Source organism: Glycine max, chromosome 4, assembly GCF_000004515.6.
Source record: "Glycine max cultivar Williams 82 chromosome 4, Glycine_max_v4.0, whole genome shotgun sequence".
Classification (NCBI taxonomy): Eukaryota; Viridiplantae; Streptophyta; class Magnoliopsida; order Fabales; family Fabaceae; genus Glycine; species Glycine max.
The window spans coordinates 186590-202276 of NC_016091.4; the positions used below are offsets into that span (position 1 = coordinate 186590).

Consider the following 15687-nt stretch of genomic DNA (forward strand, 5'->3'; position numbering starts at 1 on the left):
GATCGGCCTGGTATGCATATCAAATATTAACTCTGATCCAATATTTAAAGAACAATTACCTAATTTATTGATGCCAATAAAAATAGTTAGATGGGTTAATGTCATAAATTTTAATTTTATTCCATATAATACAACAACCATAAATCAATAACTATAATAACATTAACAATAATAACCACAACAACAATACCTAGAGTATCTCTAATCAATCAACAAATATAATATAAATAACATGGTGTTAAAAAGCAGTCTTCTCCTAATACTTAGAATTCGGGTGTTACTGAAACAAGTAGACAAAGGAAAATATGGATGACAATATTTTCTTTTGTTTGATTAGAAAAAAAGTGAGAAAAGAAAGGTTAACTTTCAACCACAAAATTTCAAATATTTATTTCCTTCTATTTTTTTTTTTCTTCGCTCACTTTCTCTCCACCAGAGCATTAGTATCCATTGATTATGAGAAGCCGACTTGGTGTACAAATGACAACATGACCGTTGCCCACAGAAATAAAGCTAAAGATATATGATTAAATTGACTAGTAATAATCTGGAAACAGTGCAACTTTTCTTTAAACCCTGAATTTCAGGAACAGGAAGCCTCGTCTCGCTGATAGGTGTGATGTGGGAAATCAGAAGTCTAGAGTTGTACATTGTTTGCCCTGGATGCTCTTTTCTACTTTACTTTCATTTCCATTATCAGAAGCAACACTGCCACGACTTCGTCCAATCCCCAGTTTAGGCAAACCTCTATTCAGTCCATCAAGCAGAACACAAGCTTTACACCATTTCTGCACATAAAACAACACTGACTTTGTTTATGGAGGGGGAGGATTAGATTAGGGTTTTGATGCTGTGGTTCATATATACCTGACTAGAAATATAACCGCAGCGTTCGCATGTTCCCTGCTCTGGCATCTTGGTACTAGTAGAAATCCTGAAATTCTCCCCTGATTTGATGATGTCCAGAATGGCCCTAGGTCTGCATTGTATAATAAACATAAGCACAGCAATTTGTGAGCGAGTACAAGAAAGCAAGCAAATTGGATAATCAGCACCTGATTCTCTCCAAATCTTTGATGAACTCGCGAGCAAAACCTCGATATGCATTAGGAGAGTAAATGCCTGGAATTGTAGAGAGAGTGAAATGTTTGTTTGGCAGTTAGAGGGGAAAATAAGAGGAAAAGAAAGGAAGGTTACATTCGGTGGAAAAGTAATCGAGCTTCTTGAAATAAGCATACATGACAATCTCCTTCTCGTAAGTATACTTGAAAGGTTTGCATCGGGGAATGGGGCCATCCTCACCGGTGGTTATAGAGGTGCATCTACTCAATCTGGCAACATCTCCTCGGAGGAGGTTGAGGAGGACGGTCTCGGCAATATCATCGGCATTGTGCCCAGTAACGACTTTGTCCACTTTCAAGAGAGAAGCACCTCGGTCAAGGGCCTGTCGACGGAAGACGCCGCAGAAAGTGCAATTGTTTTTCAAACCAATCACTCGCACGATCTCGTCCATAGTCCATCCGTAGAGGTCCTTGTAAGATACAACTTTGAGAGGGAGCCCGTACTGAATCTGGTTCCGGTGAACAGTTTCCAGAGAGTCGTCGCGGTAGCCGGTGATGCCCTCGTCGACGGAGAGGAGGAAGAGATGGAGGCCGTAATTGTGGAGGCGGTTGAGCTTGGAGAGGACGTAGGCAAGGACGGTGGAATCCTTTCCGCCAGAAGCGCCGATTGCGACGCGTTCACCAGGGCTGAAGAGCTGATTCTCAAGAATTACCTGATGGATCTCAGACTCAAAAGCATCGTAGAAGCACTCCCTGCATATCTGCTCTAGGGTTTTCGGCCTCTTCACCGAAGCTCTTGATTTCTTGCACACGCAGCATAAACGTGCGCCTCTTTTCCTCTCCCCACCCTCACCTTCCATTCTCTACTCTAGGGTTTACTTCTCCTCTCCACCCCTTTATTATTTTATCAGAAAAAGGCCCTTATGTTATTATTTCATCAGAAAAAATATATATATTAATTTTAGTTCATTGTTCAAAACAAATTATCCTAATCACAGTTTCACATATTCAATTGAAATCATTTTTTCTCATATGAAATTATAAATATTTACATTTAACTGAAACTAAAAATTACTTGGGAAAACTAACTTAAATCGCTTGGTAATGTAAGCGAAAGATTAATATCTTAAATACGATCAAGCACTAATGAAACTTCTCCCATTAATATTTTCACATGATTCTTAAAATTTTACGTGCTTACGGGATTTAAACACTTTCCACTCAATCTAACACATGCTGATAAAAGAGTGATAACAAAATACCACGATTGAAGTCAAACCTTTTGATTTTGCTAATTAATTTTAGTCAAATCTAATTCAGATCTACGATTGATGTCAATTCCTTTTATTTGACTATCTTATAAGAAAAATAGACGTAATTAATATTTGATTAAAATTTCAAAACAATAAATTATAAAAACGATTTTAAAACTTCATTTTCTTAAGAGAAGATTAAAAATTCAAATCCCATTCAAAAAATGTATTTTAATTAAGGTACAAGGAAAAAACATTAATTTTGAAAAATCCAGTAACATTTATCGGACAAAACTAACTTAAAGGTTATTTATTTGGTAGGAGAAAGACTAATCTCTTATAAACTACAATCAAAGGGAGCCCCTCCCATCAATATTTTCTTGTACACGCATTAATCTTAGAATATAGCCAGTAGTAATTGCATGTTAAATGATTCAAGTTCCTTCCACTCAATCTAAAGACATGTTAGCTAAGTAGATTAAGAAAACAAGGACATGCAAAATCTAATTTGGCTAATTGATTGAAAGTTTTGGTTTACTTGTACTTCATTCTCTGTATTTTGATTTCCCTACCTCTGGCGATAAATATAACCGCGGTGTGGGAAATCACAAATTGTATCGAGTAAGATGATACTGAAGTCATACTAGTAAGGTGCTGTATAACTCAATGAATGTAGTGGGTTGAAAGAAGCAATAGTAGTATACATAAACTTGCAACTAAAAGGCTAAAAGGAAGGCACAACAAATACACAGACAAGTTAAGAGAAAAGATATGCTAATTCTTTGGAATGTTCTTGCCGACAATCTTGGCTGGAGTTATCCTTAGAAGATTGCCTGGCTTACCAGGGACAGCACCTTTGATCATGACCACATTAAGATCTTTATCAATTTTTACAATCTTAAGCTTTCTTATCTTCCTCTTGGTTCCTCCCATCCGGCCAGGCATCTTTTTTCCCTTGTACACACGACCAGGTGTGGTTCCAGCACCAATTGATCCTAGTTGTCTGTGACTCTTGGAACCATGGGTCATTGGACCCCTTTTGAAGTTATGACGCTTGATTCCACCTGTCAATTAAGCCACCCATTCTTCACCGTTTAAGACTAAAATCATAGGGGCAGATAATACGAGTTTAATATAGAAAGACTTCAATACTGTTTTAGTTTTAGTCAATGAATTTAGGATACGTGTTTTTTTTCTGAAATTTATTTAGTTCTTAAATTTTGAAATTTTTTTTTTTAGTCTATGATATAATAAATTTAACATTGGTTTTTATCCGTCTTAAATTAATTTTTATTTTTTAATCATTTGAATTTGTATTTAAAAACTGTCACAAGGTATAAAAAAAAACCTTCCACAAAGTGCTTGAAATCCGCTACAAAAGTACCTAAAAACCGTCACTAAAAACCTGCCACAAAGTGCTTGAAATCCGCTACAAAGTACCTAAAAACCCGTCACTTGAATTTATAATGTAAGGAACTAAAAAATCAATTTTCAACATTTCAGGACTAAAAAATCATTTTTAAATGTTTCCTTTATGAAACTGGCACAACACCTACTCTATTGTTGAAGGCAAAGGCGAACATTCAGCAACAGCACGAATGGGTAATTATAAGCATATCAGAGTAAATTGTCAAATAGTAGAAGTGAGGTAACTAAGAAAGGGGAAATTTTTCAAAAATGAAAATAGAGAGAGAGAGAGGACCTTGGAAACCCTTGCCAATGGTGGTGCCAGAGACATCAACAAGATCACCCTCCTTGAAAATTTCATCAAAAACAAGGCGCTGGTTAAGGTCGAAGCCATCGATGGCTTGAAGACGGAACTCCTGAAGATGGCGCATGGGAATGGCGCCGACCTTCTGGAGATGACCGATTTCGGGTTTGGTCAATTTGCGATCTCTGACCCTTCGGTAACCAACCTGGACGGCGTCGTATCCATCGGTGGCCTCAGTTTTGATCTGGGTGACGATGTTGCCTTCTTTGAAACCCACGACAGTGACAGGAACAACCTCTCCGTCGGATTCGAAATAGCTCATCATACCCAACTTGGTGCCCATCACTCCAATGCCTGCCTCCATGCTCATTACCACTTTCCCTTTCCCTCTTCTTCTCACTTGAGCCGTGAAAGAACATGGCAATGGCTGCCGAGAAATTGAAATTGAAATTGAACAACGGTACGTTGGTGAGGGAATAGAAAAGATCGACATGGCTGGCTATCTCACACAACACAAGTACAGAACTAAGCTATAAAACACACTCTTAAGTCTTATCCTCTCTCTGCTACGGAATGGATAGAATTGTTCGCTTCAACCATGCAATCCGACCCGATCTCCCTCCAGGGCCTAAATAATGCATTCACATTTTGGCCCAAATCAAATCAAATATCAAAATCATTTTCCTCTATTTGATTAAAAACAACATAAAATAATTCGAAAGTTGTAAAACAATAATTTGTTTGAATTGAAAATCATTCTTTTTAATTTTAGTAGTTAAAAAAAAATCTACTCAAAATGAATGTAATTTAATGCGCACTTCATAACTATATTTTTAATATAAATTTATTTAATTTTCAGTTAAATATGATTTTAATTCGGGTAAATGTAAAAATGTTCATTTCAATCTCTACAAGACTACCTTACTTTAATCCTTAATTTATAGAAAGTTGTGAAATGTAATATTTATCTTTCACAAAATATTATCTTTACAAAATCAAATTAATAATTAAAAATATAATTACTATTGTAGAGACAAAAACGAACGTACCTTTATTTATAGAAACTAAAACATTTAATATAATTCAATAATCTTTAATGTGTTGTAAACGAGAATTATATATATATATTTTTAATTTAAATCAAATCAATTCATTTTAAACCAATTTGGATCTCCAAAAAATATTTAAAATTAGTTAACTTTTGGAGTAACCTATGCAAGTCAATGACAAGAAAGATTATCAATTCAGAAAAATCTTGGTCAATTTGATTTTTTTAAAAGCAAGGCAGAAGAAAAAGAACAAAGCAGTAAAAATTTTGGGGGTAGCTTATATAAGTCATTGACAAATATGCCTTAAAGATGTGCCTATATCAAGCCTTGCCCTAAAAGTTACAGGATGAATAAATAGATGAGTAGACAATTATTTCACCACTATCATGCCACCTGAAAGAAAAAATGTGTAAGGAACTATTGCTTCTGCAACAACCTTTTAGTTCTCAGCAAAAATAGAAAAGCTAAAAGATGGCTGGATGCTAATGTGACAAACTAAATTGTATAGCACTGCAAATCAAAGTTCAGCAGTCATGTATTCACTGGAACCAAATCTCAGCAACTTCGACAGAACATTCATCCTCAGATATCTTCAGGGTCGTTGATCTCCTGTAAAGCAGAAAAATGTGATTATCAGACAAATATCATAGTCATTCAATGATACTAATAGCTATAGATAGAATGTTGGAGAATCAATCATAATCCTCATGCCCTTTGGGTCAGGATGCTGAAAGGCATTAATTTTGTTGAAACATATTTTCTTCACCCTCGTCAATTTTTTTTGGAAGGAAAACAAAGAATATGTATTACAAATAAGACCTGGAATTAAGCCACAAGTTGTGTCCTTAATTCAGGCCGAGAACAGTTTAAAAGTAATAAATAACAGTCACGGTTTAAGTTTCAAAACACTGCATAATTTCCAATAATAATCATACCTACCCTCTAGTTCCTACTATTGTACTATACGTATTCTACCACATAGTACACCCACTCTATACCTTCGGCACGTGTATTGTTCTTCTCATTGCACCAGACCAAGTCAGCAAATATTTCCAAAACTTGATAAATGAACTATCACATAGTATCCTGCATCAGCTTTTCATATATTATTTCCTTCAATACCATTCTTGATATCGACCCCTGCATAATTCTTGCTCCACCTAAGTTGTTACATAGTCCACTGATAGATATTTGCTTCATCAAATTAACATTCCAATCAGAATTGTGCATTATTGAACCGTGAGCCATAACTCTTCTGATCATCATTTCCTTGGAGTACACCATCCTACAGTGATTGTGAACAACAAAAAATGTACATAGTTTAGCATCAGAAGCAAGATATGGTTAAAAAAATAATTCCAATTCACATAGGAGGCAATTCACCTAGCAATGATATTTAACCAAGCTCACCATGTAAGATTATTTCTAACGGTAACAAAAGGAAGCTAGCTATCACATATGATGAAACTCACCATGTAAGACTACTTTTTTAATATTTTTTTTTTAATTTACCCACTTTACCAAAACCAAAACACTAAAATAAGTCATGGGTTAGGAAAAGAAAAAAAAAAGTAGAAATATATCACTTGATCATGCCTTACACAAATAATTGAATTTTTAACTTTTTGTTATTTGTTGTAATTAATTTTTTGACCTTTATTTATTTTAGACAACTCAAGTTGTATAATTCAACAACTTGTGGTGAGTTTAGTAGAATTATCATTCCCTGGCTCATAAAAAGTGAGCCGAGTTAGTTTGGCCTCACTTTTTGCCTCACTACATTTTTGCCTCACTTGTAGTGGGACAACCTACGTGAGTTGGCTTCAGTTCTCATTTTACATCATTTCAATTACTTTACCATAATATTTTGCATGCACATCAACATAATACATTATTAATTGGCAGTATTTATTTTTAGACTTCTAACTTAATCATGTAGAGTTACAAAACACTCAGAGTTAATAAGTTATTATAACTAAATAGAAATAATCTAAAGAATTATCTAAAAATGTCATATCCACAAATAAATAAATGTTTTTTGTTGTATATAATGATAATTATAATCATAATTTTAATTATATGCAAACAAACATTTATTTGTCCCGTGCTTAGTGTACCCATATTTTTTTTATATCCAAGCCTCTTTTTTCGAGTTATAATAACTTATTTATTCCGCTGTCCTAACAATTATTGTAAAGAAAACTTTATGCAAACTGTTCAGTAAAGTGCCCGGCGATCCATGTACCTGTGGGGTATCAGAAGTGATATTTCTGACAATGAAGGAAGATTCCCATCTAACAAGTTTGTCTTGAACTTTGTCAACCTAAAGTAGCTTAACTTTACATTAAATTGCTTCATAAAATAAAAAGACAGTTTTAACAGGAACTCAAGTTAGAGAGAAAGGCAGTGTCAGCCTGTCTACGAAAGTATCAGGCAAAAACCTGAGAAAGGACGAGTGTAGTAAGGGGGTGATGACGGATCTTAGAAATGACAATAGCATTACTAGCATCTACTCATATAGTACTTCGACCTTATGCGTACACCAAGTCAAACACATGTCCCACAATGCTACATTATGTTAGCAAAGAAAATAATATAAAGAAAACTGCAATCTGTGAGCAACTTTACAAAATAAGACTGTAAATCTTCACTTAAATAGCTACACTGAGCTGATTCCGTCAGCTTTGGGGGCAGAAGAACTGTCTCCTGGAGCAGTTGCCTTCTTGAAAATTGACCCAAGCTGGATTCCTGTATTAGCACTCTCCTGAGAACTTCCTTGGCCAGGATTGCCATCAGCTTTTAGTCCTTTCCTCTTCTTCGCCTTCTGTGCCCAACCAACAATGTTTTGTTGCAAATGATCATTAAATATTGCCCGCTTATAGTGAGTTCCCATCTACAGTGAGAAAAGAATGAAAGTCAATGCAATGAGGATACAATTTAAATTCACAAAATTAATCTGCACTTCAGTTTGAATAGCTATGCAAGTGTACCTGCGTAACAATTGCATACAGTGGCAGGGTGCTGTAGCTACATAGTACCTGAATAAATACCCTGTAACCCCGATATATAGAAGGGGAGAAAAAAAATAAAAGATTGAGCTTTATAGTTCAAAATTCACGAAGAAAGAAAGAATTCATAAGCTCAACAGAAAAGAAAATTGTCAACAGTTACCCAATAACAAGCCTTGGAACAATGTATCGAACTTGTCCCATTATACAGGAGTCAAATCCATATGTAACCTGAGAAGTCAGAACACAAGCTGTCTATTATATTCAACAAAACTACATAAAATTACCCCCAACCTCACCAAGAAGGAAATGAAAAAAAAAAAAAAGGAGAATAAGAAGAAAGGTTGGCAGAGAATAACCCAAAGTATGCTTCAATCGAATTTGCTTACCCATATCCAGAAAAAAAATGCTATCTCAAAAGCATTTTGGAAAAGGATAAAGTGAATCAAAAAGAGGACAACACGGGGCCGGTGAAACCAAAAGTGATCATCTGATGGCTGCACAACTAAATCACCTTCTATGGCAGCATGCTTCTCAGCTACTTCATGAGCTAGTTGGGTTATTATGTGCTCCAGCTTAGTGCCCACAGCAAGTAAAAGCTTATCGAATGCAAAACAGAAACTATGAAATTAATGAAGGGGGAGGTACAAGGTGTGGGGACAAGCAATAAGACAAATTATATTCCAGACAGTGAAAGCCTGTTAATACATCAACTTGCATGGAGAAAATAAAAATATAAACATGCATGCCTATGCATACGGGTTTAACAAATAAACACCCATGGAAAGGACAACACTAGCATAATATTTGAAAAAAGGCAAAAAGAAAGGAAATTCCAAAATAACCAGCAACAAATGTCATTCTTAGGGGGCATTTGTCTCAGAAGACAGAAAATAATATTTTTTGTTTTGGGGAGCAAGATTCCTTGGAATAATATTCCTAGGAATGGTGTTCCTAGAAATCTATCCTGCCCACAATTGGTATTCTTATGGCTTAAAACTCATTCCCAAGAATATTTAATTAGAAATTGCAAGACAAAGTATCACTAAAATAAATAAAGTTTCCTTCTTCCCTCCCACAACTCATTACCCATTTTGTAAGACATGTGACATGAATCATTCCTGTTCCAGATTTAATCAGAAAGGGCCCAATTCAGTGAATTCACCATTTATCTGGACACTAATAAGACCCAAAAAGACTAGTGTCAGCACCTCCTTACAATTCACTCACAAGGGGTTCTAGAATATTAAGCAAATAGGGGAATCCACATTCTATGAGGATTACCTAATGGCCACACTCAGCTGCCGTAGCTGTGACTCACAGTCAAACACTACAAAATAGACCACTAACAGAGACACGAAATATACACACCCTTCCAATATATTGTTACTGGCATAGGCATTAAAGTGCCTTTGCAAGTATCTCTCCACCTTCCTCTATCCTTCTGAACCAAACTGAGACTCGTCATTAACCTTGAGCAGAAAAGGTGAGCCTCAGAGATCTTTGGAGACTGAGCTTGATTAACTTCCATTGTAAAAAACTATACATGCCTACCTCTAATTATGATTTGGTGTAATGATTCTAAAAATATGCCTGGAAATAAGTTTTAAGAGGCAATCTTTTTCCAAATCTTGAAACAAACATGTGAACATTTCAGACCCATCTCCACATTTACAGGAGAATAAAACTAACAACTATAAATGCTCCTTTTGTCAAATCAAATGCTACAAGCAAATGACATAAATGAACTAGTGGGAAATACCATGGTAACTTTTCTTGCTTAATTTTACCAAGTAATAGATATGATATTATACTAGTATTACACGAATTTTAAGGATATTGTTGAACCAATCTCCAGGTTATCTATGCAGCAGAAAACCAAGGTATGACATCAGTTTAATAGAATCAATAGTTTTGAAATTATATACTAGCTTAATTTGATTAAGAAACTCCATGTAACATTGCATATTTTTTTCCTATCCCTTGTTAAGACAAGAAGGGTATGCAAGCCTGGTAAATTGAATGCATGGCCATGGAAATGTCCACACTACACACAAAAAAAGGGGGGCAAAAATTTAACCAAGATACTTACAATGACAGGAATAAAAGCAATCCAGAAATACGTATGCCAACCTGGAAGAGTCAACAGACATCTTAATAGTGATATTCAAAGTAATGTTCTTTGGCAATTAGCAAAACAAGCAACTAGATCAGTTACTATTTATAGGCAAAAGTATTCGTCATTATTGTTAACTGTCATGCTTGAAATTCATCCCCAAATCATAAAAAATAAATCTTAATCTTGTTTCCTTTTTCACCGCAAAAAGTGTTATTTAAATTAACTTCATGAAAAAACACACACACAAAAAAAAAAAGATCAATAAGACTACCATGTCCATAAACAAGATCACAAGGCACAAGAAAAAACATTAAACTGGGTTTTAGATGCCAGTCTTGATCTGCAAAGTAGTGTCAGCCTAGGCAGAACCAATTAAATGATGACATACATAAGGCATAACTTCATATCTTGTAGCATACCATTGATATTAAGTAACAAGAAGATAACCACAAAGAGCCAAAGATACCAACTGCAACCACAAAATATAATTGTTATCACAACGAATCAATAACTTTACACAATTGACACAAATGGCCAATGGGATAAAGTTTTCTTGGCAATTAAATGATGTATATGTGTGATATGCATAGAAGCAATAATACAAAAGCACTTACCTTATACCAACAACTTGCTTGAAATCATCTTCGAGGGCACGAATCATGTACTTGTGAAAATTAAACTTCGGATTTGTCCTGCAGTGGGTCTACAACAAAGAGAAGAACCAAAGGACAATTTTTAAGATTCAAGCTTGGAAGCCATTGACCAATATCTAGCTGAGAGATTATTTGACAACAAATATGGAACAGTAGATCTTTACCATAATGAAACCATGTCGCAATGTCACATAATCTGATTTTGTCACAGATCCATAAAATTGCTTTAGAAAGGATAGCTGAAAGAAACAATAAAATGATTAGGAGAAATAACTAAAAAGAAACAAAAAAACTAAAAAGACACTCTCTTAGCTTTTGACTTTCTAACTTACTAATTTGTTACGTGGTATACAGTCTGCTCTAAGGATAAACAGGTTTTTGGAGGATACTGTTAATTTGAATTAAGAAGAAAATGCTACATGGTGGTAATCAAACATAAAGGAAGAAATATACTCCCTCCTTTCCTATTTATAAAACTGAATTAACTAATTCAACAAGATTAAGAAACGTGGTTAATTAGGAATATTTTAGTCTAAAAATAATTAATGCAAGAAATATTATAGATTGAGTCTTATAAAAAGGAATAAGCAGTGCTTCTAATTGGGGTCTTATAAATAGAAACCAACATTTAGAAAACCATTGACAAGGTTGGAATATAAATAATGTCAAGCTGCAATCCATGTGTTTAGAAGGTCAGCATTTCTTGCAAAATCATTCAAGGAGCAAAGCAATCCCAGTATAAGAGATGGGAATATATGGATTGAGATGAAAAAAGGCTTGAAATATGGCATTAATAAAGCTTGTAAGTCTTAAAAATCCAAAAATGGAAAGATGCAGAGGGGCTTTATAGCGATGATGAGAGCATATATTCTATTCATTCAAACTTACGGACCATGACAAACATGTATTCAACTTACCAACCAACCGACTATAGCAGAGTCTTTGCCAAAACCAGCAAAACGACCCCTGATAAAATCATGCTGGTGAACCTGAGTGACCTTTGGTTTGAGAACTGCATTTAAGCAATAGGATTTTTAAGTAGAAGCAGGAAAGGAAATAGATTTAAAACATAACCAGAAAAAATATTTCCAAAGAGTTGATGGGTTTGGTTGACAGAAAGTAAAATTGGGCTCGTAGAGAACATAGTGAGCAAAACAAATGAAATGAATTACCTCGGTCAGTCTCGTAGTTCTGTTTTGCAATAGAATCTTCCCAGTGTTTCCACTGACGTATCTATATAAAAGAAAGAGAGTGAAGATTATGAAGTGAGAAATAGAAAAAGAGGTAAGAGTAAAAGGGTAGAGGTAGTGCTAACTCTGGCGCCTCCAAAGACAACGGTGAGCACGGAAAAGGAGACGTGTACGACAGCGAGGACAAAAATGAAGATGTGAAGGTGGTGAAGTGCTTCCACAGATAATAAAGGCACCTTGTGCTGAAAAGTGAAAAAAATAGAAAGGAGTGGCAGTGGGGTTGGTTAATAGATGCGATGAGATTCGATCTAAGAAAAGAAAAGTGAGAGAGAGAGAGAGAGAGAGGGGAGTGACCTTGCGAGAGCAATAACCAATTTTAGAGGCGGACTCGGGGGTGGAGTGTTCCCCAGAGAGAAGGCGCCTGGCTGTTCCAGGGAAAAATGTCTGGAAATGAGATTCGTGGTTTGCTGGAGCGTCGTGGAGATTACACGGGAGCATGTGGAGCGTCAAAGAGGGTCGAACGCAGATTTTGGTAATGCCGTTTTGTGTAACCGTCAAAAGCAGGGAAATGAACCCCAAAAGCATCAGCTCTGCCAGTGCAGTGCAGATCATGAATTTAAATAGATGGATCAGTAGTGCTCAGCGTGAAAGAGAGAGAGAGAGAGAGAGAAGCAACCTTCTTTGATCTTCTGGAGAGCTTCGTAGAGCGGCTTCTGGTCCTTGGCTTTGAGAAACTTTCCGCCATAATGAAGGAGGCGCTCAGCGGCGAGGGAAATGGCGACGATGACTGTGCAAAAGGCGGCCACAACCCACGTCGGAGTGAACTCCAGAGTTGCTCCCTCTTCTCCTCCGCCACTCATTCTCTCTCCAATCTGTCTGTCGTTTTGTCTTTCTGCTCCCTTAAATTAGTCAACAGTCACCATCTCCATCTTTCATTTACTCACGCTCCATTCCCCTCTCTGTCTCACATTCTTCCTTTCTCACCACACTTTCTTATTTTCATTTTTAATAACGAAACTTTACATTAAAAAGTTTATGATACATCTACTTTATTTTTATATTCCTAATTTTAACATTTCAATATAACATTGATAAAACTATGAGTTTAAACGACTCACAGTGTAAACATTTTAGAGGAATACAAAACTAATATCATGAATTACTTTTTTTTAAAGAAGAAGTAGCCAATACTGATAAGTTTTTTTTTTTTTTTAAATGCTATACTTTTGTGTTATTTTATATATATTTATATAATACATTCAAAAACTACGGCCTAGGATATATAAAGGATAGAGAGATGCGATTGAAAATCTCACTCTTTAGCGAGAAAATACCCATCAAAACACTTTTTTATGTACTAATGATATGGGTTTTTAACTTCATAATTAATATTTCATCTAATACTATATTAATATTATTTATTTTAAAATATATTATAAAATAAACTTTAATTATACTTATATATTTCTTTAACTATAATATAATATATCAAGTCAAGTTGATCTTGATTCACATTTTTTTGTTCTCAATTAGATTGAGTTTAAATTTATAAAATCGATCCTATAAAATTTTTAGATTGAATAAAGATACAAATAAACCTGTTTCAACTCTAATTAACAAGTATATAAATTTTGTGTAAGATAAAAATTCCATTCTCTCAACAAGAAAAGTTCATGCTACCAGCACTTGAATAAGTTATCCGATCATTACTCGAACTCAAGCATTTTAAGTGTGTTTTAATTTTAAATTTAAATATAATGTACAGTCTAATCACTAATGTATACTAACTTTTTACACAAAGTAGATAAGCGCTAAATCAAGACATTCTGAAGAATAACTTAATAAGATACTGTATTTAAAAGCAACTTTTTCGGTTACTGCTGAAAGAAATTTGCTTTTAAGCTGTCAACGTTACACAACTGGACGTGAAACTGAATTTCCGTCACTCACAACTCACACGTAAGTGACAATTGACCATTATCTTATTTATTAATTTTCTCAAAGAAAATAAATCAATTCTGGAAGAAAATCCTTTGTTAATGAATAGTTAGTTTAAAGAAAAATGATGGATTAATACCTACATGTTGTTGATATACTTAGGAAGCTAAAAGAGAGAAAAAGTGAAGCAATAAATAATGATATAATACAATAAAAAAATATAAAAACATCATAAACATTACTAGTAATTAAGTGTTTGAAATGAAATAGTGTTAATATATCATTTTTCTAATTTATAAGATTGATTTAATTGTGTAACATCTCGCCGTATTTATAAGATTGATTTAATAATATAAATTTTCTTAGCTCAATAATATTTATATATTATAATTAAGATTAATCTTTAATCCAATAAATATATGAACATCATAATTTTTATCTCAAAAAAACATACTATTATCTTTAAGATATATTTAAAACGAAAAAAACCACTTGTGATAAAAGTCAAACAAATAAAAAAAATTATAATTTTGATTTCTTATAATTTTTTAATTCACAATTTTCGTTTTCTTATTTTGAAACTTTTGTAGTTTAATTCAATCTTTTGCATTTTTCAATCAAACTTTAGACTCAAGCAAATTGATAAACAAGTGTGTTCTTAATGTGGCAACTCAAACTTCCTAACAATGTTAACTAGAAACTACATTTAAATTGGTTGATGAATTATAATTTCAAAAACCAATTTATCACTTATATAATTTTAGAGACTAATTTGACCGATACTTAAAAAGATTAAATTGGTAATCAACTCATTCTTATACCCACGTTAAAGTAATATACAATACTTCCTACTTTGCTCATAATTTTTTTTATCTTAATTGTTAATTTAATGTTTTTTTTTTTTCACTTGAGACTTTTCATTCCATCTTAACCGTGAATTAGTAATTACATTTCAATCGAATATAACTTAAAGACATCCAATAAAATATTTGGAACTTGCGAATAAGTATAATAAATATTTTAAAATCACTTAAAAATATTTTAAAAAGTTAAATACGTTCTGGTTTAATTTATTTTGACAAAAAAACAACCATTTTAATCGATTAACTTCTCTAGAAACTTTTCAAAAGATGGTTAGTATTTTGAAAATTAATTTTGATCTAGCACCGATTAATTCCGAAATGTTGTTTAACATATTGGCGAAAAATTATCAGTCACAATTGGTGCGACAAACCGAACGTCTTTGTTGCGTGTAGTAGTTGACTGGAGAATTTTCTAGGTATGAAGGAGTGCTATTGGTTTCTATCATTTTTGAAATTTTTAAAAATATCATTTTTCATAATACACAATGAAAATACATTTATTGTACAAGTGAAAATGTAAAAATATTGTCTAAATGGAATTACAATTTCATTGTATATTAATTTTGTACCCCTATTAGGATCATGAAAATATATGTTGTGTAATTAATTATGTGAAAAAATGTACAATTTTATTGTACAAGGAGTGATTAACAAACAATATATAATAAAAATATAATTTCATTGTATATTATAAGATGAAATTAAATTTTTGTTGTATTTTTTTTATTATTTCACAAATAGAAATAATTTAGATATTAATTTCATAATTTACACATAATTTCGTTGGTGTTGCAATTGTTGTGGCACAAAAGAATTATGTGTCACAATTTCTATCCCACAAC

At 33.7% G+C, this 15687-nt stretch overlaps 3 protein-coding genes across 3 annotated transcripts; all 3 read right to left on the bottom strand.

The window, feature by feature from the left end:
- Positions 1 to 337: 337 nt before the first annotated feature.
- On the bottom strand, positions 338 to 1956 carry LOC100816096 (cytoplasmic tRNA 2-thiolation protein 1-like). Its single transcript, NM_001255847.2, has 4 exons — positions 1198 to 1956; positions 1056 to 1122; positions 868 to 979; positions 338 to 788 (listed from the first exon to the last, which is right to left on the bottom strand). The coding sequence occupies exons 1-4, from the start codon at positions 1919 to 1921 to the stop codon at positions 630 to 632; spliced, it is 1062 nt and encodes a 353-aa protein (NP_001242776.2). The 5' UTR covers positions 1922 to 1956; the 3' UTR covers positions 338 to 629.
- Positions 1957 to 2955: 999 nt separating this feature from the next.
- On the bottom strand, positions 2956 to 4632 carry LOC100802392 (50S ribosomal protein L3, chloroplastic). Its single transcript, XM_003522293.5, has 2 exons — positions 4017 to 4632; positions 2956 to 3378 (listed from the first exon to the last, which is right to left on the bottom strand). Exons 1-2 carry the CDS (start codon positions 4516 to 4518, stop codon positions 3089 to 3091), a joined length of 792 nt encoding a protein of 263 aa, XP_003522341.1. The 5' UTR covers positions 4519 to 4632; the 3' UTR covers positions 2956 to 3088.
- A 2923-nt stretch (positions 4633 to 7555) lies between these two features.
- LOC100785800 (MLO-like protein 1) lies at positions 7556 to 13065 on the bottom strand. The gene is made up of 13 exons (XM_003522240.5): positions 12721 to 13065; positions 12399 to 12634; positions 12170 to 12286; positions 12027 to 12087; positions 11772 to 11866; positions 11019 to 11093; positions 10816 to 10904; positions 10621 to 10670; positions 10175 to 10215; positions 8472 to 8681; positions 8246 to 8313; positions 8065 to 8125; positions 7556 to 7967 (listed from the first exon to the last, which is right to left on the bottom strand). Exons 1-13 carry the CDS (start codon positions 12902 to 12904, stop codon positions 7734 to 7736), a joined length of 1521 nt encoding a protein of 506 aa, XP_003522288.1. The 5' UTR covers positions 12905 to 13065; the 3' UTR covers positions 7556 to 7733.
- Positions 13066 to 15687: the final 2622 nt, after the last annotated feature.

Bases quoted from the DNA above. Each gene is read 5' to 3' on its own strand.
- LOC100816096 (NM_001255847.2), bottom strand. From the start codon at position 1,921: ATGGAAGGTGAGGGTGGGGAGAGGAAAAGAGGCGCACGTTTATGCTGC. The intron at 1,123-1,197 runs GTAACCTTCCTT...CTACAATTCCAG, and splicing joins CGATTACTTTTCCACCGAAT to GCATTTACTCTCCTAATGCA. The intron at 980-1,055 runs GTGCTGATTATC...TATACAATGCAG, and splicing joins AAAGATTTGGAGAGAATCAG to ACCTAGGGCCATTCTGGACA.
- LOC100802392 (XM_003522293.5), bottom strand. From the start codon at position 4,518: ATGTCGATCTTTTCTATTCCCTCACCAACGTACCGTTGTTCAATTTCA. The intron at 3,379-4,016 runs GTCCTCTCTCTC...CTTAATTGACAG, and splicing joins CATTGGCAAGGGTTTCCAAG to GTGGAATCAAGCGTCATAAC.
- LOC100785800 (XM_003522240.5), bottom strand. From the start codon at position 12,904: ATGAGTGGCGGAGGAGAAGAGGGAGCAACTCTGGAGTTCACTCCGACG. The intron at 12,287-12,398 runs GTCACTCCCCTC...TTCACTTTTCAG, and splicing joins TTGGTTATTGCTCTCGCAAG to CACAAGGTGCCTTTATTATC. The intron at 8,314-8,471 runs GTAAGCAAATTC...CTGACTTCTCAG, and splicing joins CATTTTTTTTCTGGATATGG to GTTACATATGGATTTGACTC.